Raw genomic sequence first — 24,981 nt, forward strand, 5'->3', positions numbered from 1 at the left:
CTTGTTCACTGTATTTTTTAACAGATATCCTAATCTTTTTCATTGATTAAATATCAGAGCAAACACTAACAGCAAACACTAACAAGATTTTAAATCTCTTCCATTCAGACAGTAGCCTTTTAGCACTGATTTGCTTTGCAGTCACATCCTAACGTGTACGTACGTGTAGTGTACTGTTTACAGTGAATAGTATACAATGGTTGAGTGGTTCTATTCAGACGGCAGCAATCAACCAATCAGCAGCCTCGCTGAATGTTTTGATCTTGCAGTATCCTGACCTCCCGGGCCCTTAGGCGGCGATTCAAATTGTAGAACTTGTATTAGTTTTGTTTTACCTGCTGTGAAATTGAAATTTTGGAAAATGCGGGTCATGTTCTGAAATATGAAACCTACCAGTATAAGTTAGTCATACTTCCATGTAAGCCACTGGATTTTAAACCATGCAGCAGTATACATGTTTGGGAGATGATAGGCGACAGCTCGTACTAAATGCGAAGTTGGTAAGTAATATAACCAGGGAGCTGCTACTCTATGGCCGGGAAGATTACATTGAACATTGAATGAAGGAAGCATTAGGCATTACGCAGGCACTAGGCATATGCGTGCTAACTTATCTACCAGTACAACCTGGCCAACATAATTTAAAAGATCAGTATATATGATATCAGTATATATGATATTTTTAGCTGATTCTCTAGGCTAGGTTCTTATCGTTCAAGTGTTAGCCCTATAAAAGTTAGGATACGTAGGCTATCCTACTGACACTTCAGAATGTATACTAGGCCTGCGTTTACTACTACAATTTCAGTGCCATATACCATCTGTCAAACCAAGGAAGTGGTTAATTATATATCTGTCAGAATTTCACACTAACGTGCCTTCTACCGAAGGTATACTATAGGATCATAGTCCAGCCTATATTAGGGCAGTGAACAACGTCCTAACTTAAACTGTGTAGACCTAATTATAGGCTATAGGCCTATACGTGTCATAGGAAGCTCAGTCAAAAAGTAAAGGGAAAGAAAACCGGTGGGGTCTGGGGTCTTCTCCAGAAGAATTTAGTTTGACGTTGCTACGGTTGCCCAATTAAAACATTGAACATGTCGAGTATGTTACATCCCTTAACTTCCATTTTTCTAAACTGTACGAAATTCATCGAAATTCCCTCCTTTCAAAAACTAGTATTTTGTAAGGAAATCGAAAACAAGACGTAAATTAGAAATTTAATCATTTGATTAACTGCAGCTGGCACTCCTTTTGCTAAAACACTAAGAACACAGCTGAATAATTTAGCACGGTCACCGAGTACCTCTAGCTCTCTTGTTGAAAATGGTAGGTAGCGGCCTAGCGGGCCCACCCCCTGTCCCAATTTCTCTGCTAAAGAGTTAGTAGCCTACTTCGATCAGTACTGCTATGAATTAAGTACATTCTTTTCATGGAGAGTTTGATAACCATCTTACATGTTATAACCTATGTAACGTCTTGTCGTACCGATAGCCTTTCTCAGCTAGGGTCCTGATGGGGGAGAGGGAGGGGCTATATGGCGTTTCTTCAGTATGAAGGGGTTTTCCGGGTCACGTACCCAAACCCGACACATTTCTGTATGGATGGTTAACGCTTATGGTGAAATCTTTAAATATAAAATTAAGTTCATAAGTAGAATCCTAGCTGTGGCTATTCCGGAATTTCCGCTTTTCAAGATATTATATTTAACACTGTGGCGTGCGCAAGGGAGAGGGAGGGAGGTGTCCCCTATCCGCCATCGCCAGTCGGGGAAAAAGGTTTTTATATCCATTCGGGAAGAATTTGACCAGTACGTCTGTCGGGTGTACCCCCCCCCCCCACAAACACGTACACACACACCCTTTTAACCATCTCACACGAATGTGTTTATTATGCACCAACCTTGCACGCTATAGACCTAAGTGTAGACCAAATTTATAACTGTAGTCTTAATATGGCTTTTAAATTGAATGCAACGTTTGACATCTAAACTTGACGACCTCAAGAACCCCGTATACATGGTAGTCGTCGTTAACGACCACAGGTCAATACCCCGTCCTTTAATAATCCTACATTAGCATCTGTCCCTAACATAAATGTTCATGCACCTACTGTCCGCCTAAATAAGTCGGGTGGATCCATAATCCCCTCACCTTTGAAATCCTGACGTGCACGCCGCTGGTGCATGTTAAAACCCTCAGTGCAGGCATACATGTTAATGTTCATCCATTTTGTCATAAATTCTACCGTGACGGAACTCATCTCGTGGTCCCACATAATACATAAAAGTTTGAATGTACACAGGTAATTGGCACCATTGATTGTTTGTTGGTGTTACCTGAATACGCAAGGTTTACGTATACAATTGTCAATTTAGTATCTTCACTCTCGTGTACATTTCGCTTTCAAGTTTACAAGGAGGGGAAGTGGGACGCTCTACCCACCCAAACGTCCTTATACGTTGTTATGACTGACTGTTATAGTTCTTATATCAAGTTAACCATGATTGGTTATATTGGGTGCAACATACATATATTTAGTTATCCAAATGATAGTCCATTACGTTAAATATAGGATGAAAGCTTATAGAGGAAACACATAATCTTTACGGTCTTACAGATCCATTAGTAATATCATTTTCCATATGACTTGTGCTTGAAATAATTCCATGGCATGGATATACCATTTTACCGTCACGATTGTTATAACTCTAATTTGTTGTATTTTTTTTGAATGTTTTGTCTACAGTGAAAACTATACTTTTCTCTTTCTTGCTTATAGCGTTGGTTGACTTGCAACATTTTGGTGTTAAGTTAAGGAGACGCTTTCATCGATAAAGACATCACGTGTCATTGCAAATACTGATCATGATCCGTCTGCAGAGAGTGAAGAATCGTAAAGTTCAGACCAAAATGAAATCAAAGAAGAAAAAACGAGGTATGTGAGTTCAACATCCCCCCCCCCCCCTACTATGACTCCTCGAAAAATGTGAAAATACTAAACGTTGATGAGGTTGGTCCGTGGTTTGCTTAACGTGCACTATACGGCTATGTGATGTGTATCCTATTCTGAGAGGGAGAGAGAAATTGAGTTACAGTGTTTGAAAGGCCTGTTCATTCAATTCCTCTTCCAGTGTAGTGCTAAAAATTATTTCGTGATTCAGACCGTCACTGCCATATAGGCTACCTCATATTATTATTTTGTTGCGGTGTTGGAGGGGGAGGTCTGGGGCAACAGCCAGGGGACAGTCGATGTTTTTGGACGGGACAGATGTAAGCCTTTTTTGTGTGTCTTTCTCCCTCAACTCCCAAGTCCCCATAATTGTTGTTGGTCGCGTAACAAAAGGAGACATTTGTTACACACTGCAGCCATATTATTTTTACCGACGACGTACATACCCATTTTTAATTACCGTATTCATTTAAAGGCCCCTCCCTGTAAGCAATCTTTACTGCGGGCGTACAGTTAGTCAATACTGCTTAACAGAGTCTCATACTGGCGTATGTGGCGCTAAAGAAGAAGTTTTGTGGCTATCCATATATCCCAAGCCCCCTCTTCCGAGATCCCCCACTGGATAATGTAATATGTACCTCGATAGTCACACATTATAAAAGTATATTTCAACTTGATATCTTGACTTCATATTATTTTCTCAATCGATCTTCTGCCATGTACATTTTCTCGTCAGCATCGATCAGCCGTGGAACGGAAACCGACTTTGAGAAAGTAGAGGAACCGAAAAAGAGTGAAGAAATTAGTCTCAATGATAGCTTTGGGATTTGGATGGGTGAAAATACCTCTACACCACAGAAAAAATGTAAGTGCTTTGAAAATGGAATAATCGGTTATACTTTGGTTCCCTGCAAATTTCGTCTATGAGAGTATATCTATACTGATTTCTGCAACTTTTTTGTTGTTGAAGAGAATGAAGTTCAGGCACAGATCCAGGGGAGGGGTTTGTGTGAGTGTGCACACTCCTCTACTCAACCCCACACACAAACTAAAAGTAATTCTTAGCACAACTTTGCTTGTGGACCTAATTATTAACCTACAGTTACTTGAAGTCTAAATATACCGCGTCTAAATTAATTTACAGCATTAAAAGGATTCAGTAATAGGTAACGTTATTGTTTTGCCTGAATAAGAGGAACCTTATCCGATTATCTTAGTTTAGTTTAGTAGAAAAGTATGATCAGGAGGGACAATCAAGTCCCCATCAAGGACCCTACATGAAAGGGAAAAACCCCGAAGACACTTTATGAAACTTTATTACACTTTATTGCGTGTAATTCCGACATTGCCGTTTCTTAGATATTGCTAGTTGAAGTTGTTGCATCGGTATCACAAGATACCTCGAAGTTGGATGTCATAGCTGATGCACATTGACAAAAACGTTTTCTTTCTTTCATTTTTTTTTTACCAAATTGTATTTGCTGTGGTTGCAACTTTCATTGCAGGTGTTGTGAAGCTTATATAGTAAAAAGGTACACGAGTGTTGAAGTGTACACATTTTCTGATGCATCCACTTTTAAGGTAGACAATTTATTGTAAAGTTTGAAGGGAAAAAATAACTTTGTTTTACTCTTAATTGTTAGTCTATATAGGGCATTGCAACGGTTATCACTTGCACTTTTGGTACAAAACTTGTAAAATTCAACTGAACTTATCGAAAACGGCGTGTATGAATTCAATTGAAAATTTCAATAGGATACTGAAATCGTATTCCTCTTTAACATGGCTCAGAAATATTGTTTGTTTTATTCAGATACCACATATTGTGATTATTATTATTATTGTTTTCAGGTCTATCCGCAGATTCCCCAGTTTGGTTTACGCATAGTCAAATCAAAATCAATGACCACTCAGCTCACTCAATCGTTCTTTTTGAAGAACCTACGTCATCTCCCGACTCAAAACCGACGCTGGATTCAGCACCGAATCAACGTAAGCAGAACAGCTCGCCAACTGAGTCCTCTACAGAATCTACAGTAAGTCCCATACGAGGCTCGGTAGATCCGCAAAAGCTCAATTTTAGCCCCGTCGGGCAAGAAATAGATGAATCTGGTACCTTGCTATTTTATCCATCTGGAAAAGTTTACTTTCGTAAAGGAAACGATGAAGCAGTCAACAGAGAAATGGAAACCAGTTGTCCGACCAACGAAACGGATTGTACAATTTCTCCTTCTGAACTTGACAAAACCCGACCGATCTTAGAGCCCGTTAGTTTTATGACAGATCCCGAGATTGGCAAACCTGATCTCAAGTTGGAATTCGTTGATGAAGATATTGGAGAGGCAGAGACCGATGGTCAAATTGAGAGCGAAATTAGAAATGGGAGTGCTTCTCATGAAGCAACCGTAAAGGGCGTGCCACCGGGAACTAGTTTGACGGGAGTCCGTTTGGGACGAGACGATTTCACAAAGCAAGGCAATCAGAACTTACACTGTAATTATGAAAACATTGGTAAGGTGAAGACATCCGACCACCAAAATAAAGCCCCGCTGAAAACATCCAGCGTAGCAAATACTGACAAAGGAAATAACCTCTCAAAGGGTCATAGAATAGTCGAAAGGAGGAAGTGGGAAAATAATGGCATTATTGATTATAATTGGGCAGAGGATAAAGAGAACATGTCACCGCTGATACCCCGGCAACGAAGAAGCAGGAAAGGGATCGCTCTAAAGGTTGATGACGTCATCAAGAACTTTAATGACGCAATGGATGACTTGAAGGATACACGTCAAGACATTAATGTTCGCGCATATTCCGTTCATGAGAGTATGACAGAAAAGAACAGTGGATCAGCGCTTCCAGTCCACGAAACCAAACTTTATTCACCGTTTCCGTCGTTGTCAACAGACATTGCAGATACAAAGAAACTGCATGAGAGAGGCGACCGAACGATGCAACTGCGTGACGTCACAAATAAGTTGGTTCGTGGTCAGTACAAAGCACCGAGCCAAGTGCAATTTCGGAGCCCATCGGCGGTACGATCGAGAACCCTTCCAACCGGACGAAACTGGAGCAACGTCCCTGATAAACATATTTACTGTAACCTCCCGTCTATGATGTTCCCTTGTCTGAGCCAACAGGATACAAGAAGCAAAGATACTAGTACTTTTCAATCAGAACATTTTCCTGAAAATGTTATTTTTAATAATAGACTCGATGAAATAAAGGACTGTGGTGAAGTTCGTAGAAGAGATTGTAAGACAGTTGCACATCATGAGTCGACGGCAAGCGGTTCACAGCTTGGCGCCAGACAAGTTGATATGAATGAAAACTTTGTTGCAAGGGGGGACGTGAACAGGACACCAGAAGAACTCATTAAACCAGCCAACTCAAACATCCAAGCACATCATCAATCCAACTCAGTTCCTTATACCAACTCTAACGGTTATGCGCATGCCCAAACGGTGAGAATATCTAGCAACGAGACAGCGACACACGCACCAGACCGCCCCAAAATATTCGCACCACCCTATGGAACGCCCTCTTCAGTTGCTCCTCAAGGGAAGAAACATGACTGTCGGGATCAAATTGAACATACCGTAGACGCCGCTTCTAAACAATACCGTCAGATTTCTTTACATAAAAAAGTACCGATTGAGTCTGTTCTATATACGACAGAAACTTTGTCCTCTGATACCCGAACCGCTCCTTCACGCCACCTTGACCGTGAAACAGATAAACACCGAGGGAATAGCTTGTCAGAATTCGAGTCCAAAATCACTCAAAAGCAAACTACAGCTAAAGAAAGATCATCGATTACTTGTCCCGACCGATCGGAAGAGCGATTGATAAAGACAGCTGTCGGGAAAAAGGTCCCAAAGTTACTAGAGTTCTTTGAGACACATTCTACATCACCCAGGACAACCAGACCAAAGTCACAACGGAGTTTAGTCTCGTCTGTTCAGTCGTCGGTGTCAGATCGAATCAATGAACTAGAAACTAAAACTCTGATCGCATCGAGCAACCAACAAAACAGTGTTCGTCGTTCGTTAAGCGGGAAGCCCTCTGAAGAGAACGATCGTATTCCATCAGCCTCGAGAGAAAATGTTACGAATCATCGATTCCGCAGATCATTGCCAACCTCATTGTCAAGTCGTACAATCCCAGATCAGTTTACAAACATGGTGACAACTGATATAGACAGAGGGGGAAGGTCATCGAAAGGTAGAAGAAGTGATACTTTTTATTACTTCGAAGAAAAGAAGAAGAAGAACTTTCAGGCTGCAGAAAATGGAAGAGTTCCCAGAATGCAACTTCAAGGGAAACGTCCGGCCAAGGAGGCCATTTTGCTGTGCGATTATCAACCCGATGTTGCTGGGAAAAAAAAAGTCGTTTCCTTTCAACGAGGGGAGGTTGTACAAATTCTCAGCAATTGGTTTGCTGGTCAGGTTCGAGTTCGAAAGTATCCAAACAAAACTGAGGCTACTCTACCAAGGAACTGTCTGTTTTTCATCAGTGGTGGTGGTATGTATATATGACACAACTACAAATTAATCAGTATACTTGCAGCTTATTTCGTAATCGTGTTATAGTAAAAGCGCCCTCAGATTCGAAGAAAGATATATTTCGAAAACAAATGAAAATTTTCGTTCCCCAACTTCCCTCTTTAGTGATTGTTTTAATTCATTTTCGATTTAATCATTTCAGTATCGGTGCAAAACATTGAGCTATAACCAACTTGTAACATTGCAATTGGCTATAGCTCAGACTTGTTTATTCTTTTACTTCAAGTTGTATACGTCACTTCCTTCTCAGAAATAGCCAGGTGCCTGTCTACCCTTAAACGCACATAGGCTATCCACTGTAGAAAAGATACAATTTCTCGTAAAATCCCGTGTTATTTTGAAATGTCTGGAATGAAGGTATACTGCTCTCTGTAACATGGTCTACATGCTCTTCGTTCATAGACTAGCGTAACAATTCCGATCGATGGAACCAGAACCATTGAGTAACAGTGGCGGAGCGTCCATACAGTCAGGTGGGGCGGATGCCCCCCCCCCCCTGACGGACTCAAATGGACTGCTGGCGCCCTTTTCAGCTTTTTACCACTTTTTATTTATTCGCGATTATTGGCTTTTTTATTGCGCGCTCATCTACCTATTGACATTTGTCACATTTTGTTGGCGATGACACCTATTTATTCTTCGTTTATCTGCAAATTAGTAAGGCCCGGAAAGGGTCATTTCCGGCGATCTAGGGAGTATCTTCACTCAAAAAAATTTCTGTACTCTCCGCGCCAACCTGTGGTGGCGCTCCGCTTAGATAGTGTCGAAAGCGCCCCTACAGACCATTCTCGCCCCCTCTGACCAATACCCCTAGCTCCGCCACTGTTGAATAATGAGTTGTATACACTATAATATCACCTTCATTTGCAGTATCAATAATTGAGAGAAACGACTTCGACAGGTCTACGAAAGATACCGGCAACAAGAATGAAAATAGATTCACGGATATGAAGGTAAGCTCGAACGTTTGAAAATCATTTCAGACTGACATTAAGTGTATTATCATTTTGCATAGAATCTGTTGACTACTCTAATGCCATAATCACATTGCAAGAGAGCTGTATACCTTTCAAATTTCATTTCATATTCTGCGCAATGATCAGTTTGGTTTTCTATGTGATTGACACAAAGACTTGAATGTTGTTACCGGCTAAAACCCAATCTAAAGCTCAAAAATACTTATACAGCCGTAACAATATAGTTGTTTGTATTTATTCTTGATGAATGTTTTTAATTCTGTAGGTCAGGTACGTACATGACACCCACCCCCCCCCTCTCTCCCTTCCATATTCCTTCCCCTCCGCCTTACATTCGGCATATAGTTTTGTGAGCTCGTGGACTATACTATAGTAATAAAGCGGTCCCAAAATTTGAACAAGTTTTCAAGTACTTATTCAGAGTCAAACTTCATTTTATAACATTCCGAATGTTCGCAAGAATGATATTTTCTGCCTTCAATGTTTCAGCGTCGTCATAGTAACGGTGGTTACCTATTGGAACCTTACTTGGTTGTTCAGCCACATATTGCTGGAGGTGTAGATGAGGTGACTATTTTACGGGGAGAGGTAGTTATCATGAACTGTAAACAAACCGATAGCAAGAACTCCGATTGGGCGAGAGTCTACGTACCACGGACACAAAGCTTTGGTCTTGTACCTTTATCGGTCACTCAACCGTTATCGTTCGAACCCGACCCAACTTAATTCGATTCATGCAGCATCTTGAATAAATGCGGTAGTACCTTATATACTTGTATCAACTATATAACCTAAACACATATACTTAAATATAAATCTACATGTCTTTAACGCTTGGATTTATACCATTATCAATCGTTAAGCCGTTGACATTCGAATCTGAATATCGACTTTAACAGTAAGTATACTTGTGAATGTATTAGTCGCTTTGGAAAAAGGGTTGGGAGAGGAGGGGGGTGGGGTTGGTTGAAGGAGGTTCATTCGCCGAAGAAGCCGTATCGTTTAGAGTCGCATTCCCACTTCCGCTACTAGAAGTTGTGGACTGTTTTTTTTTTTTGCATGTTCATAAATATGCTACGTCGTGTGTTCAGTCATCAACAGTCGGCCTTTATATAATGTCTACGCCTTAATATTGTTAAAAACAATTCTAGAATTGTATACATCTCGACTTTCAGTACAATGTAAATTTATATTTTACTGTCAACATTTTTCACGTTAAAAATATCGTTGCCAAGGTACTTCAGTATTAATCACTCAAGAAAACCAACCCGGACATTTTCAACTTTCATCTTTTTTAAAGTAAAATACTATTGGAGCTCATTACAGAAAAACCGTATCGGAAGTGTCGAAACTATTTACCAAAATGAACTCCTCGAAATCTCGTTTCGCACAAATATCGTAAACTAGACACTGACGTAAGCAATGCGTTGTGAAGACGAGACCTAAAAGTCTGACGTCATACGACTGACGTCACACGACTTATGGAAGAATGGTGCTTATTTCATTTATTCTTTATTATCGGAATTAACATAAATGATAAAGAGACAATATTGGCGAAGTTTTAATATTTACATAACATATTTTAAAGAAACATAAACCTCGACCGCTACCTCCGTTTTACTCATTTAGCAATGCGATAATTATAAATTTTATGATAAAATTAAGAGACAGGAAAAGACATTACCTCACTTTTTTTGTTTTCGTCACTGTTTTTCTCTATCATTTTTCCCCTTCCAATTTTGTTTTGTCTATAAGTTTTTTTTTGCTTCGAATATATTGAAGAAAAAAAAATAACGTAAGTAACAAATACGTGTAAAGCAAAATGTCGGCCTTCATAAACAAGTTATTGCATTTGGAATTCAAAATTACTCTTGGAGGATAACTTCATGCAATACTTTAGTGTGGGTATATGCCTTTCTAATACACAGATATTATGGTTGACCTCAATTTCTGTTTTGCGTCTATAGTTTCAAGATATTCAATCAGTGAAAATCTTTTTAATTCATCCCTTGAAAACGTTCCTTTATGACGGCAAAGTTGTGTCATCATGTTTTTTTTGTTAAATGATATTAGCATTTAAATGATAAATGCTGCTTCTGAGGTAGTGGACAATACTTGGATCGCCACTGTGTGCTAGACTTGTTACTCCAGTCGCTTATATTGATTCCCTTGGCTGACATTAATACGTACTGTTTAGTGTCATATAGGATATACCTACACTGGTTTGCGGATATGTTAAGAAAAAGATAATTATCATTTCATGATAATTGTATTATAATCATAATATATTTTTTATACGTCTTAATATACCGAACGTTTCTGAGTTTATTGTTTTTCTGCTGCAAAGTTATGCAACTTTCGGGTAATTAGGCGTACCATAGTAATTAATGCAATAGCAACTCAAATCCGATACGCAAAATAGGTTAGGCATGGTAGATAGACACTTGAATTGTTTTTGTTTACAAACTTCACAGTTGTATCATTATATACTTCATTGAAACCTACATATTCAGCCTATCCCGAAAATTCATGAAAATGGTATATCCGCGGAGGTCCTTTGTGCGCCGGGGTTCGTTCTGCATTTGTCTAATCTACAATTAGTGACAAGGATCATAATAAAGTAAGAACAACTCCAGCATCAATGAAATCATTTAATTTTATTTATTTTATTCACAGTGTTCTTTGAAATTGTAGGTCTGTTCATCGAAAAGAAAAAAATAGGATAAAAACAGAAAGAAAAAAACGAATACTTTACTTAATATTGAACTAAAAGTGTAAGTGTGTTTCGCAAAAAAAAAGAAGATAAAAGCAATGAAGACGATAAAGTTGTATTTAATATTGAACTAAATACGTAGAGAAAGAAATGAAGAAATGAATTGCAGTTTTTTGTTGATCCGAATGTTAATTATAAAAAGGGTTAAGAAAATATTGCATTTGTAAAAATTTAGTAAATCATGTTATGTATTAAATTGGAAAGATTTCTTTGATAATATTAAAATATTTAAAAATTATAACATCTTAGCATCGGTAAATGACTTTTTCTTTTTTAAAGATCTGAGCTAAATTTAAAATGACATAGTTTATAAGAAACTCTATACCACGGCGTATACTCATCATTTTCAACAACTGGTTGCGTTTCGGAACTGGCGATGGGGAGGGGAAGGCGGAGGTCGAAGCGGGACGAGGTGGATACAGCCCTTGGGCCCGGGGTGAATTAGAGGGACCGGAAATATTGGATAACGAATAATTGTAATGAAAAATTTAAAAAATCAGTTTGATAAATTAAAAAAATTGATGACATTATGGAGGGAATAATTAGATCAGTAAACTAAATGAGTTTATGCAAAATGACAAGAAATGATAGGAAGGAGATTGACGGAGGAACATTTATGAATCCACCGGAAGGCATCTCTAGGTTAAAGTTCACAGTTTGGGCACTGTAAAGACCTGCTCTAACTGTCACAGTTTTAGTTTGCCTGATATATCCATCCAGGTCGACCTGCACGTTATAAAAAGAAAACGTATATAGTGAATGTATACGAAAATGAGAAATTAATCATATAAAATAAATATCATACGAGAAGCTATTGTTTTGAATTATTCTCTGTATACAAAATGGACTCACTGCGGCTCAACCTACATGTGCATGTTGTTAAATTTAAATGTTGAGAAAAGCCTTAAAGTGCCCCCTTCTGTAAATTACAAGTGCCCTCTTCGGTAATAGTATACCTACCTTTTGAGTTTTGTAATTAAAATGTACCCTTGTGATATAGAAAACAAAACATAATTCAAAGTGCCTCTTTGCTGAAAAAAAACCTTCAAATACTTCAATTTATTTGACGGAATGCAGAGAGGATCCATTTTGTGGGAAAGTTTAGAGGTAACTTAGTGGTTTTCCCGCTCAAATCAAAATCATATGCCCCACTGCTCCTAACAGTTAGTAACCCCTCCCTTCAGATTGAACCCTCTTCCGCCACCTGTGCATATATGATAACGTCAAATATGTATGAAACGAAAAGCAGTATTTTCGAATGTTATCACTTTGCCGTCCTCTTAAGGAACATGAGTGTAAAAAATGTGCTATTTAGACCAATAGAGAAGTTGCTATGTCACTTTTTTTGTAACCACAGACAAATAAGTTACGCCAATCTATATACCAGCATATAGAACAAGGTGTGTTGTTTGTAAACTTTGAAGGAAATTATTTTGTAGGTTTTACTCAATAGCCTATCATCCGTTAACCTTTTTTTTTTAAACTTATTAACTCCTTCTTAATCCACCTTTATTAGTTTAAATATCGATATTAATTTACAAATTCTCCCTTTTAAAGATGGATATTGATAATTTACGAGGAAGCTAATTTTTAAGTCTGATTGTGTAAATATTAAAAGAAGCTAGGCTATAATTGTGCTAGTGTACACTTGTATAAGTCAGTAATAAATGTATTAGTTGCATTATATTTATAAATCTTACCTCTACTTCATATCGATCAGGCAGAAGAAGATACCAATATTCCCCTAGGTCAGTAGTGTTATGCGTCACAATTCTATTATCGACCTTAACGGAGGCCCCGCCCAGGGGCAAGCCCGTAACGGCATCTTTGACCAATCCCTTAACGCCTCTGTGGACCTGTCGCTGGTACTCGAACAGAGCCATTTTATTATCTTCCCAGAATTGAGGTAGTTCTTCCGTCAAGGGATACTTGCAACAAGCTATCTCCATGGTTACCTCAAAGCATCCTTCCTGGATATAATTATAATCTTGCATACCGCCTATGCAGGGAAAAGATAAAACCGTTGTATCGAGTAATAAATCGTCTTTGCTAGAACGGTAACCGACTGGGATCTTAATATTTGGTTAAAATACACTAGGGTGGGGGGGGGGGCTCTATTAATTTTATAAACGTGTGTTATGGCAAAAGTATTGGTTGGACCAAAAGTCCAGGGGGAAATCTCACCATATGAGCAATGTGTAAGGTAGGTCGGTATAAGGTGCTCAACCCCGCATATACCCGACTAATGCAAACTTGTGGACCGAGTTTTTACTTTGATCCCACAAGCCTAACGTAAGGGAGCTAGGGCTGAGAACAGAATCTCAGTGGTGAAACCAACCAAATTATGTATGCAAATATAACTGTTGATTCAAGGCTTTGGCGCGGACATCGAGATCCATGTCGCCCTAAACTATGAAATTCTCTCAGACAGACTCTCGCCCCTCGAAAATGAAATTATGATTTCGTCCGGAGATGAAATTACATTCTAACTTGGTAAAAACAAAGATTTTGACAAGAGATATGAGTATGAAAGTTCCATATAACCGTAGTCACTCTGTTCGTCATGACGTCACAATATACAGGGTGTATTTCTTGAAAGGGTATATATATATATATATATATAAATATACTATATATATAATATATATATAATATATATATAATATATATATATATATATATATATAAAGTATATATTGTATATATATATTTATATATATATATATTAATATTCATACATATATATATATATAGTTGAAAACGTAATGAGGTGGAAAAGTTACAACAGTGTAAAAACTTCCAGACTCCACCGGAATTCGAACCCCGGCCTCCCGCTTTATATGCGGACACTCTAACCAACTAGGCTATGGACGCTGATTGTATGTCCATAGGTTCGAAACCGGTAAGGAAAGCTGTAATTACACTGTAGGCGTTTGTCACCTGCATCGAACAATACTAGTTTCTTTTTTTTTTTGGTGACATATTTGCCTTACTCTAGAGATCAAACATGATTCTAACCATATATACAAAAAAGGTAAAGGACTGGTGGTATACGTACCCTTGACTGCATACCAGTCGGCACCGTTGGTTACACCTTCAAAGAAACCAGCTTCCGGGTTATCTGATTCGCATTTATTTGCAGTGATGTTTCTCATCGTGAGATGATTGTGGGCGTACGTCAGAGACAGGAATCTGAATATGTCGTCATCGTCACATGCCGAATACGGGGAGGGATCGTTTAGAACAGAAGTATACTCAGCTAGTTTCTCTTTTTAAAGCAAGAAAAAAGTTAGACATTTTATGAAGGAACGAGAATGGCTAGATGGGTTTGATAAAACTGAAGCAGGAATTTGGTTTTGTTATATGAAATTCGCAAAGCACATGTAACAGCATACACGAAGTATCAAAGAAGAATATATTCTGGATTATAAGTGACAAATATATAACTACTAGAGTACCAATTGTGCGAAACTAACAAGCATTAACGGAGTTAATTGCAATGTTTAAGAATACATGGGTTACTTTGGTTTTAAAAAATTGTTGTGCAACGCGTTGACTATATCTAACACACTTCCTAAGAACAGGTCGTAAAAATTCGACATTTAACAAGAACCTTTTTTCTTTGCGAATGCCGACGACGTGCACAAAAAAACTTCGAGAACACATCAACGAAGTTTGATAACGCCTTGTCGGAATTCAACAATGTGTTAAATGTTTCTAAATTAGTAGCCAATGAGGTAATGTTGGTGGTAATTACAACTAAATGCTTAGGTCTATGGACATCATACTTTAACATTTAAACAACTGTAATGCTTCAGCACAAATCTACAAATACATTTCATTTCATGACTTTTGAGAACGCGTCCTTGCGACTATCTGTCGAATTTCTATTGCGCATGATCACTGATCTCTAACTAGTGATTCTAATTAGGGTAGCATACGCCTATTAAAAGCCCCATTGACTTACACACTAAATCACAAAAGTAATGTGGTCTCTAAGTCCAGATAGCAGTTCTCACTAGCTGACAAGTTGGACATTCATGGCACTATCAATTTTCCATATCATGACCTTGCAGATTTTTTTGCTATGAGAGCCTGAAGGTTTTGTCACTTGTAAACAAACCTCTTTACTCAGTAGTAAACAATTTTTGTACTCTGCTCCTGGGAGGCCTCAAGTGGTCTAAAATTGTCTCAATTAACCCAATTTTTGCACTGCATGTGCGCTTCCATTCATGCTCTTCAACATGCAAGCCACAATGAACCAGATCCTGATAACATGTCAAAAAAAATTGTTCTCCTGCTGCTTTTTGGCACTTTTTCGGATCGATATAGATTCTAATAGGAGCATGCCACCAGACACATAGTCTGCCGGCCAATCAGTGAAACGTTGTCTCTCATGTGATGTGCTTAGCAACGCGGCGTCGAGAATATATTTAAACAACGTAAATGCATACTGCGCGTACAGTAAATAGATACATGACCTTATGTTAGCCGTTGGTGAATTTTGAACTATACTTATTACACGCAACGTAAATGAGAAAAAACACTTCACTGATTGGTTTCGAAATAAAGAGGAGTAAGCAGAAGATATCGCCATAAGGGCGTGCCATATGAAACTTACCTGGATCCATATTGTCGTATGGATAGTTAGCTACTAGTGTACCACCGTGTAAATTAGCTGACAAAACGAATTGTTCAGTCTTTAACCAATCCATTATGGCGGTCGTCTCAACTTGTCTCTCTTCATCATCAGGTTGGAAGTAATCCGGAAAATCTCGATTGAGATCAATACCATTGGTGTTGTATCTGTATTTAAGCAATATCAGATGAGAAACGTTATATGTCAACAATTCAATTGAAAATCCCTGCTTGATATCCCTGGGGCAGGAGGTTTTTGCCAAATTTTGAAAATTTCTCCCCAAGTTTCGAAACTTACTACACGAAACAGTTGAGTGCCTGTTGCGAGTATGATTTTATTGAAATTATCATTTATAAGCATTGGCGTACCAAGAATAGTTGGCGTCCGGACGGAGCCTTCCTTTATCACCCTGTACAGGGGGAATGTGGCCATGGCGCCCGGACCCTGACTGGTAACCGGGTTGGACCCCCCCCCCCCCTCGCTCAGTACGTCACTGTCTGTAAGGGTGTCCCTCTTTCGGAAATGAGAATTTTCGATTTTGTTTTTGTTTCAAATTACTAATAGGCCACCTCTGTGTGGCTGCTGTCATTAATGTTAATGGAGATGGAATTTTGTACCTACGAAGGAGACTAGCTAAGTATATTATAACATGGGCAGGCTAGAGGGCCTTTAAACACAGAAACGGTTTCAGTCGAAAAATACGTGTCCCGAGGCTGCCCGAATTTGTTATTAACTTTTGCCGAATTTTGAGTCACTTGAAATTTGCGGGGGGGGGGGGCAGTCTCCCCTCCCCCTTCGCCGCGTATGCCTATGAGTGACATGAAAACATCAGTTGACCACGTGTGTATCATTTACATCACTCTCTATCAACAACACCGTCATTGTCACCGCAATCGTAATCGTCATAGTTATCATCATCATCATCATCATCATCATCATCATCATCATCATCATCATCATCATCATCATCATCATCATCATCATCATCATCATCATCATCATCATCATCATCATCATCATCATCATCATCATCATCATCATCATCATCATCATCATCATCATCATCGTTACCTTTAATATTGTAGTAAGCCTCATACTTCGTGACGTCTCTATAACATTTCGTCAAAATACATTATAATACACTCTAACATATAGTCACAATCTTTAACTGTTACCTTCCCAGAAGACCAGAGCATTGACCTTCTATAGATTTTTCAAATCCATCTGGGTTCATGGACGGCAGGATGTGAACTCTGGTGAAATCTAGGAACTTTTTCACGTCATCGTTGGTGTTATAACTAGCCAAAAGATATTCCGCATATTGTAATAAAACTTCCCGACCAATGACCTAGAATGGAGAAAAAATGGCGTTGCAGTGGTTTTAGAGAATACACAGTACAGTATATGTACGTTATTCGCAATTCATAAAAAAAAAAAAAAAAAAAAAAAAAAAAATTGGATATTGACAAGTTATACGAGATGTCTCGTTTACTACGAATATGGGATGGGGTGGGAGGGGGGGGTGGTGCATCGAGCAAGGGACTAGTTTCCGGAGCTTTATCATGTACTATAATTACATATCTTAATGCACTCATGCTATGCTAAACTTGTACAGATGTAACTGATGTAACTTCAAGCTATTCCTGAACTACAAACCTGGTTCCCAGAATCAATAAGGGAGGTACCGAGAAATTATATTGGGGCCCGGGAAAATATGGCATATGGAATAATATATTCTTGTTTTCATGAAATACTGAACAAAAAATGAATAGTGCATAAAAAGCGGGCCCAATGGCATAGTATTCCACGGAGCCCGGCCCGATCTGACGCCTATGTATATGGCCTTACATACCTCATTGCCGTGAATATTGCCGACATATTTAACTTCTGGTCTCAATTCTTTGTGTTCTCCGGGAGAGTCTCCTGCTATGGCGATCACCCACAGGGACCGACCTGAAATTCCAAAAGTAGATATGAATTAAATAACCGTTTGGTGATTGCAATGTGCGAAAGAAACAGGGAGAGGAGGGGGGGGGGGAGATTAGGGCCTAATAAGCTGGTATATATGACAAATATATTATATTAATTTGTTTCTTGTGTCAAATCTTATTACAAAGTTTTCTTCTTTCCGAGTTCTGCTTTGAGGGTGGCTTAAAGTCACATTGCGATGTTTTTTTTTTTTTTTTTGGGGGGGGGGGTTGTCAGATTAGCTGCATGTATGTCTTGCCGTGCTTGGTCCACTACGATAAAACAAACATGTCGATTGTAAAACAGTTTAACACAATAGACTGCGTCTTTAATTGTTTATTTATTATACGGGATACATTTTATTTTATCGGCCGGTTAGCAGTATACACAATGTGGTCTTTAGTCATTGTCCTGTACAAGTTCAGTTTGCAAAAATCTGTTCAGTTTGCACTGTTTTTAAGTTTGTTGTTGTTGTTGTTGTTGTCATAACTATTTGTCTGTATTATTTCACTGTCGACGTATATAGACTTATAAAATTATTTGATTTCAGCATTGGTAAATGATCCTTACAAAAAATTTATCTCTATATATATCGTTTTTATAGGCTTACTATATATTTGCTAGAAAGCAAATGCCATTAAACTGTGTTTGTATTCAGTTCAATATAAATTCCTCCTTTTTATAGCTTTATTGACAAATGAGATTTCTGGTGAAGCTCTTTACAGCTTTTAGTCAAATATCGTGCTCATATATACGTATAGATAAAGCCTCTCCACTCGGTATGGTATACTAACATGAGTTAAAAGTACCGGTTTAGGAATAAAACACGTGTACAATACAAAAGACCATTTCAATCCATATATGATAGCCTATATACACTATAACATAGTTGGGCTTTATTTATTAGCAATATGGGCGTATGAACCTATAATCTACTTTTAAGAAGATAATTTAAGAAAAAAAAAATGAGAATAGACTATACTCGACTTTTCTCATTCCATATATATAGCATTGACTACCTCGAATTGGCCTAAATTCGCGATAACTTCAAAAGTACATCGGCAGAGATTACCTGCCGAGACACAGCCCATTCTTAAAACGTGGTGTGTGTCAAACTCTGACTTGTGTGATTGTGAGGGAAAATGTGTATACTCAGGTTCGTGGGGTAGGGGGAAGGTTGGGAGGGGAAGGTTGCAAGGGGGAGGGGAAGGTTAGGAGGTGGAGGGGAAGTTTGGAAGGGGCAGGAGAGGGGGATTCTATATAGTGATGACATATCGTTCTATATACTTACCCTCTCCACTCTTGCCAATTTCGTACAAGTCGGTCAAATCAGGATAGGCTTCGTTTAAATCAGTCAAGGCAGCGGTGAGTTCCGTGTAGTTGTGGTAAACATGTTGAATAGAGGGCACTGCACTCGATCCCGTGGCTAGCAAGATTAGCGACAACAAACATGTGGCAAAGGATGGTTGACCTACCATATTAACAAATTCCGAATTTCAAACCTGTGAGAAGGAAATGTATATTCATATTTATTTTGGCTTTTTTTCATAATCAAGTTAACCGTGATAATATGATAATTTCAGGCTTCATGAATGCCAGTACCGAACTGAGTGCATTTGCCTGCAAGTACGCAGTATTGTAGTGCGCGTGGAGTGCTTGCAGTATTATAGGAAGAACTTTGCAAATGCATAGTATTGTAGTGCGCGTTGAGTGCTTGCAGTCTTTAGGAAGAACTTTTCGGTTGTTCATGGTGTGACTTTTTGGTCGGACAACTGCGTATAATCATGTAGGTACCTACAAAGTGAGGGCGCTTGTGAGAGCAGTGGCAGGCTGAGAATAAGTTGCCTACGCGGCTAGCCTTTGAAACTGCAAATGTACAGACACTTTATGAAAATTTAAGTTTCAACGTCTTGTCATGTAGGTATTGTTCACTTGGCAAGTAATGCCAATATTGTAGCGCGCACGCGCACTGCAATAATAAGACGATTTAGAAGTACGATGTTTCACTGTCTGTGTGTTTGGGAATTTAAAGTATTCTTCTTTTTTTTTCATTTGTTAACGTCGGAAATTTATCCCTGTATAGTTCCATCGCTGTTGGACTAATGTAAGGATGTTTAAAGAATGTATATTTTTTTATGACTATTGGTTATTTATTATTATAATTTTTCTTGCAGGTATACCTTCCCTTTCCTTTAAAGGGTTACTTTAGGTACAAACTTAATGTTGATAGTCTGTGTATAGACAATTGAAATGGAACACTAAGCGTTCAGCCCAAAGTTGCATTTTTGTATTATTTGAGAAATCAACCTTTAAATATCTGAGGCTCCTTCATATAACGTGGCTTGAAATACTTAATCATATGACCATGCACAAAGACCTCCGATGCAGCAGAAACTTTGTTAATCCCAAGATAAAAATGTAATTTTGAAATTGTCTAATGGACAAAAGGTGTTAAATGTCATCCCAAAGATACTCTTTTGTTCATATGACGTCAAAGGTCATGCATTGTTAGGCTGAATTATGATGCAAAAAAAAAAGACCAATAGACTTTAATACAAATTTACGCCTACGTGGATGAGTCGACGTTATTATAAATATAGGCTTAAAGGAGCACTTCCATTGATTCAGCATAATTATGCAAAGCGGAATATCTACAGTACTGTATAGCATGCACTCCTCTGTCTTGGATTATGACACATAGTCACGATTCGATTACAATTCTGATTATAAAAGTTATCCTTTAACGATCGAGTGAGGTATATGACCAGATTTCGGCAACTTACAATAGCAAAATTCAAATGACAACATCAAAAACGAAACAATGGTATATTATATAAAGAAATCCATTCGGTTATCTTTCAAAACAATTAAATATTAATAAAATTGTTTACATACCGTAAATACTCAACTCAACTGTCTCCGATTGTTCAAAAACTTGGCAACCAAACCACACCAAGATTTGTCTTGTATGTTAACACAACATGTGATTCGTGATATGAAAATTCAGCAGCAAAGTGACTTGAATTTTTAATAATTTTTTTGCTATCCGACCACTCCTTTAAATATCAAATACTAAATATGGCATAATTTTGAATTAGTCATGAAAGATTGTAAGCCGCGTTGAACGCATATGCACCTTAACTGTATACAATCTTCTTAAACTTGCCCCTGGTGAATTGAGTCAGTTCTCCGTGAATTTTTATTGAAGACATTGATTTTTAAAAATGCGTATATATTTGAGAAATTTTTCTATTGAGAATGCTTCAAAAAGACGTGTAACAGCCATATATGTCTATAATGGACATATTCCGTAGGCGGGTATAAAAAATGAATATGCTATGAACGACTATATACCAACAGCATTGAAGAAATTGCATTGCTCTATTATATAGCTTCGTGAACTCATTTGTAAAATGGGTGGTTATAAATAATGTGATAATTTTGTTTATTTCTTTTTTTCGTTTTGGCAGATTGTCGTTTTAGCCATGAAATTTGATTTTAAAGCAGAAAGAATCCACGGAGGCGGGGGGGGGGGCCCATCTGAACAGGTAACAGGTTAAACGGTTTACAATAACAAGAAATAACCGTAGCTAACACATAATAATGAATAGGTTTACCATATTTTTTAACGAGAGAGCACAATTTTGGGTTTATTTTTCTTTCCTGCTTTGATTTTTACAGGATCCCCCTCCCATCCCCCTCCCCCACTCCACTACAATTTGCGAAACATAAAATGTTTCTAAACTGAGCTTAACGGTATAATGAGTCACTAATTATAGGAGTGGTTAAATTAAGAGGATGCAGTGAATATGTGGCTTAGATTGAGGTTTATCAACTTTACAGGTGGTTGAGGGACCGTGCCCTCCTCTGACATGACCTTTCACAACATGATGAAAAAAATTAGATCATAAACAAAGTACGCTACAGAATTTACAAATATTCCACCGCCTCACACAGCTTCCTTACATTATACCGATATTGTCTTATGTAAAGTTATTTCGGTAGTGCAATTTCGATATGTATCAAATGTTTGGCCTCTCTTTCAATCGAACCCACATACATACACACACACATATATATAAATAAATAAACATATATTTGTATATAGTATGTGATGTGTGCCATAGAAATTCTATTTTTCTAATTTCTATGGTGTGTGCATAAACCTGTCATATATTGTTATACTTATACAAAACTAAGTATAGAATAAGCTCGCGTACTCCGTCTCTATGACAACTAGAATGTCTAATGAATTTGGCGTCATTTAGAACAAAAACCATATGAAACGTAATCGAAGGTGAAGTGGATATCCTTCATAGAGTAAAGTTGTTTTGTATTTGTCTTGTCAAGGTTAAATGTACGGGAAAAACTTGAATTACCGATAAAATGGAATGCTATACATATATATATATATATATATATATATATATATATATATATATATATATATATATATATATATATATATATATATATATATATATATATATATATATATATTGGGGCTAGGTCACAATTAATAGGTCCCTATACCATATAATGAAGACTGACTAGAACATTAACTTTCATTAACGCTAGAAAAAGATAATATTAGGGAAGAGGCTTATAGTCTAAGTATTGAAAATTAATAAAACACAATTACATCTTACCTTAACAGTACGGAAAATATGTTACTTTAATGTTCCAAAGTCCGCGTGGATGAATCATATGATTTAAGCCAACTCCCATGCTATTGTGCAATGAATCAAACTGTTTCTCTATGATCGACGTTGTCTATTAAAGGCTTAGTGTGTATATGGAATAATGCAAGTATCAACTGTTAACTATATAAGAATCAGGAGTATGTCCACGTTTAAAATTGTATAACTTTTGTATGATTCTCACATAGCAGAAACCTAGGTTCTATAGAAACGTTCCCTGCATGGGGTAATAAGTAACAATACCGAACAATAGCTAATGTGGGTCGTAGGAGGGATTGATTGTTTGTCAGGGTTCGGAGAGGTGAGTTATGCCAAAATTGTTCATTGGGATACCATATATTGGACGATAAACGTAAAAATGAAAGATTTATTCACACATGATTGCAATATATACATAACACTTTTAAAGAAATAAATCTTTGCATCGTATGAAACTGAAACTCATTTATCAAGCGAAATATCGGGCAATTTAGAAAAATGATAATCTCATGTATGACCTGTTTGATGAGCAAATAAAGACAATTTACTAGAAAATTGAGTTTAATATAAACAGGCATCAGAGGCACAATGGTGGGTTCATTGAAAGTCAGAGAGGGACATTCCTAACCGGTGGGGGGGGGGGGGGAGGAGGAGTAAAATAAACGGCCTCAACAAGGCTTTGCCCTTCTTAACCGTCCTTCTTGCCATTTGGGCTTACCTATTTGGAACTCAAGCTGGTCCTCAAGCCCTCAAATCCAGTAGGTCCCAAAATTGCATGGACCATTATTGAGGTACTATGAGTTGAGTGCAATTGTGTGCAAAGTCGAAACAAAAAGGAAACTAACCTACACAGAGCCTATCACTTATATGCCAACTTCGGCTAGAGCAGACAAATCACATTGGTCCATATACCATATGCTGGGTCAAATCGAGGGCCTCGACATAAGGCATTTTCCTTCTAACCCCCCCCCCCCCCTTTGTCGCAATTTAGGCTAACCATTTGGAACCCAGACAGGACCTCCTCAAGCCCTCAAGCACGATAAATCCCAAATTAGATAAGAAACGTTTGTTCTACGCATGGGCCATTTTTTGGGTACTATATATGTTTTGAACCATTTGTGTCTTAAGTCGACCTAACGAAACTAGTCCAAAGAGAACCCACTTTAGTATGTCCACTCCAGGAGGAGACAAAACATTATCGGTTTACAAAGGTATGCTGGGTCTCTTCGAAGGCCTCAACATGGGATTTTCTTCTAACTCAGCCCCACCCGAGCCATATACAGACAACCACTCATATAAAACACCCTCGGCTTGCCCGTGCGCAATCTCAAACCGCTGCAAGTCACTTTTCACATCTGCAAGAACAGCAAGTCTCCCACGGACGAACCCTATCACGGAAAGCAATAACACATATATCACCCCATACATGTTCCTTATACTCAAAATCGATACAAACAATGGAATAGGTCACCCCTCCCCCCAAGACAGTTCTGGAAGGAGGATCAATCCAGTACAAAACAAAACCATATATATGCCCCTATACTCACCATGAAAAATTACCCCGAAGTCCGTCTGAAAAAAAGTCCCCTACCCCCCCCCCCTCCCCGTGCTCGCTACATTACTATATATATTCACATGATAAAACACGTCATGTTATATTAAGAGAATAGCATGTGGCCTGCAGGGTATACAAAAGTCCTGGCATTCAAGTTTTTTTTTTATTGGTGAACCCAAGCTTCACCATGATCACCTTGGTAACCCACTGTGGTGGCCTGGAAAGTACTCTATGGGGAAAGAGGTATCCCCATATACCCATTTTTATTTGGTTTTATTGTGCTTATACAGTTGCAATATGATATTATATTTGGCAATATAAGTAATTTATGTTCCTGATTTTTTTCCCTTTTTTTCCACAAATGTCGGCAATTATTATTCTTCGCAATCGTTTGGCATCCGTCCAAGATATTTTGGCGACCCTAAAAGGGGCGCGACCCCCACTTTCAACGCCAGGGTACTGTACTAAACTATAAAAGGAAACCGTAAATTCCGCGGATTTTCATCATGGCACTCTATACTATATAGTTTTGATTAAATGGCTGCCATTTATACTTAAGTGAGAGATCGGTGATCAAATATAGAATGCTGTTTAATCTTCGTTAATGTATACGGTGTGGAAAAGGGGGGGGGGGGGAGGTGTGGTACCGGCTTAGAGAAACAATGAAACGAACAAAGAAGAAATATAAAAAGTAGACAATTTACCTGAAGATCAATGTAAGAAATGTTCTCGAAATAAATCCGCACGACTAAAAGCAAACCCTGTAAGATGCATATAGTTTATTAACATATACGGCTAGATGGCTAAATCATGGTGCAAGTAGCCTATATAGGCGTTAACATAAATTTGTTTAATTGTAGACTGGTTAAC

General features: G+C 38.1%; 2 protein-coding genes across 2 annotated transcripts; one reads left to right on the forward strand and one right to left on the reverse strand.

The window, feature by feature from the left end:
- Positions 1–11,845, forward strand: LOC139964439 (uncharacterized). Its single transcript, XM_071965994.1, has 6 exons — positions 1–500; positions 2,785–2,940; positions 3,692–3,820; positions 4,807–7,479; positions 8,391–8,473; positions 8,987–11,845. The coding sequence occupies exons 2-6, from the start codon at positions 2,871–2,873 to the stop codon at positions 9,221–9,223; spliced, it is 3,192 nt and encodes a 1,063-aa protein (XP_071822095.1). The 5' UTR covers positions 1–500; positions 2,785–2,870; the 3' UTR covers positions 9,224–11,845.
- On the reverse strand, positions 11,579–24,969 carry LOC139964441 (carboxypeptidase D-like). The gene is made up of 8 exons (XM_071965998.1): positions 24,816–24,969; positions 19,169–19,379; positions 17,762–17,862; positions 17,085–17,257; positions 15,892–16,076; positions 14,329–14,538; positions 12,971–13,269; positions 11,579–11,996 (listed from the first exon to the last, which is right to left on the reverse strand). The coding sequence occupies exons 2-8, from the start codon at positions 19,353–19,355 to the stop codon at positions 11,826–11,828; spliced, it is 1,326 nt and encodes a 441-aa protein (XP_071822099.1). The 5' UTR covers positions 19,356–19,379; positions 24,816–24,969; the 3' UTR covers positions 11,579–11,825.
- Between the last annotated feature and the right edge of the window lie 12 nt (positions 24,970–24,981).

The sequence above is a fragment of the Apostichopus japonicus genome, chromosome 23 (genome assembly GCF_037975245.1).
Source record: "Apostichopus japonicus isolate 1M-3 chromosome 23, ASM3797524v1, whole genome shotgun sequence".
NCBI classification, from domain to species: Eukaryota; Metazoa; Echinodermata; class Holothuroidea; order Aspidochirotida; family Stichopodidae; genus Apostichopus; species Apostichopus japonicus.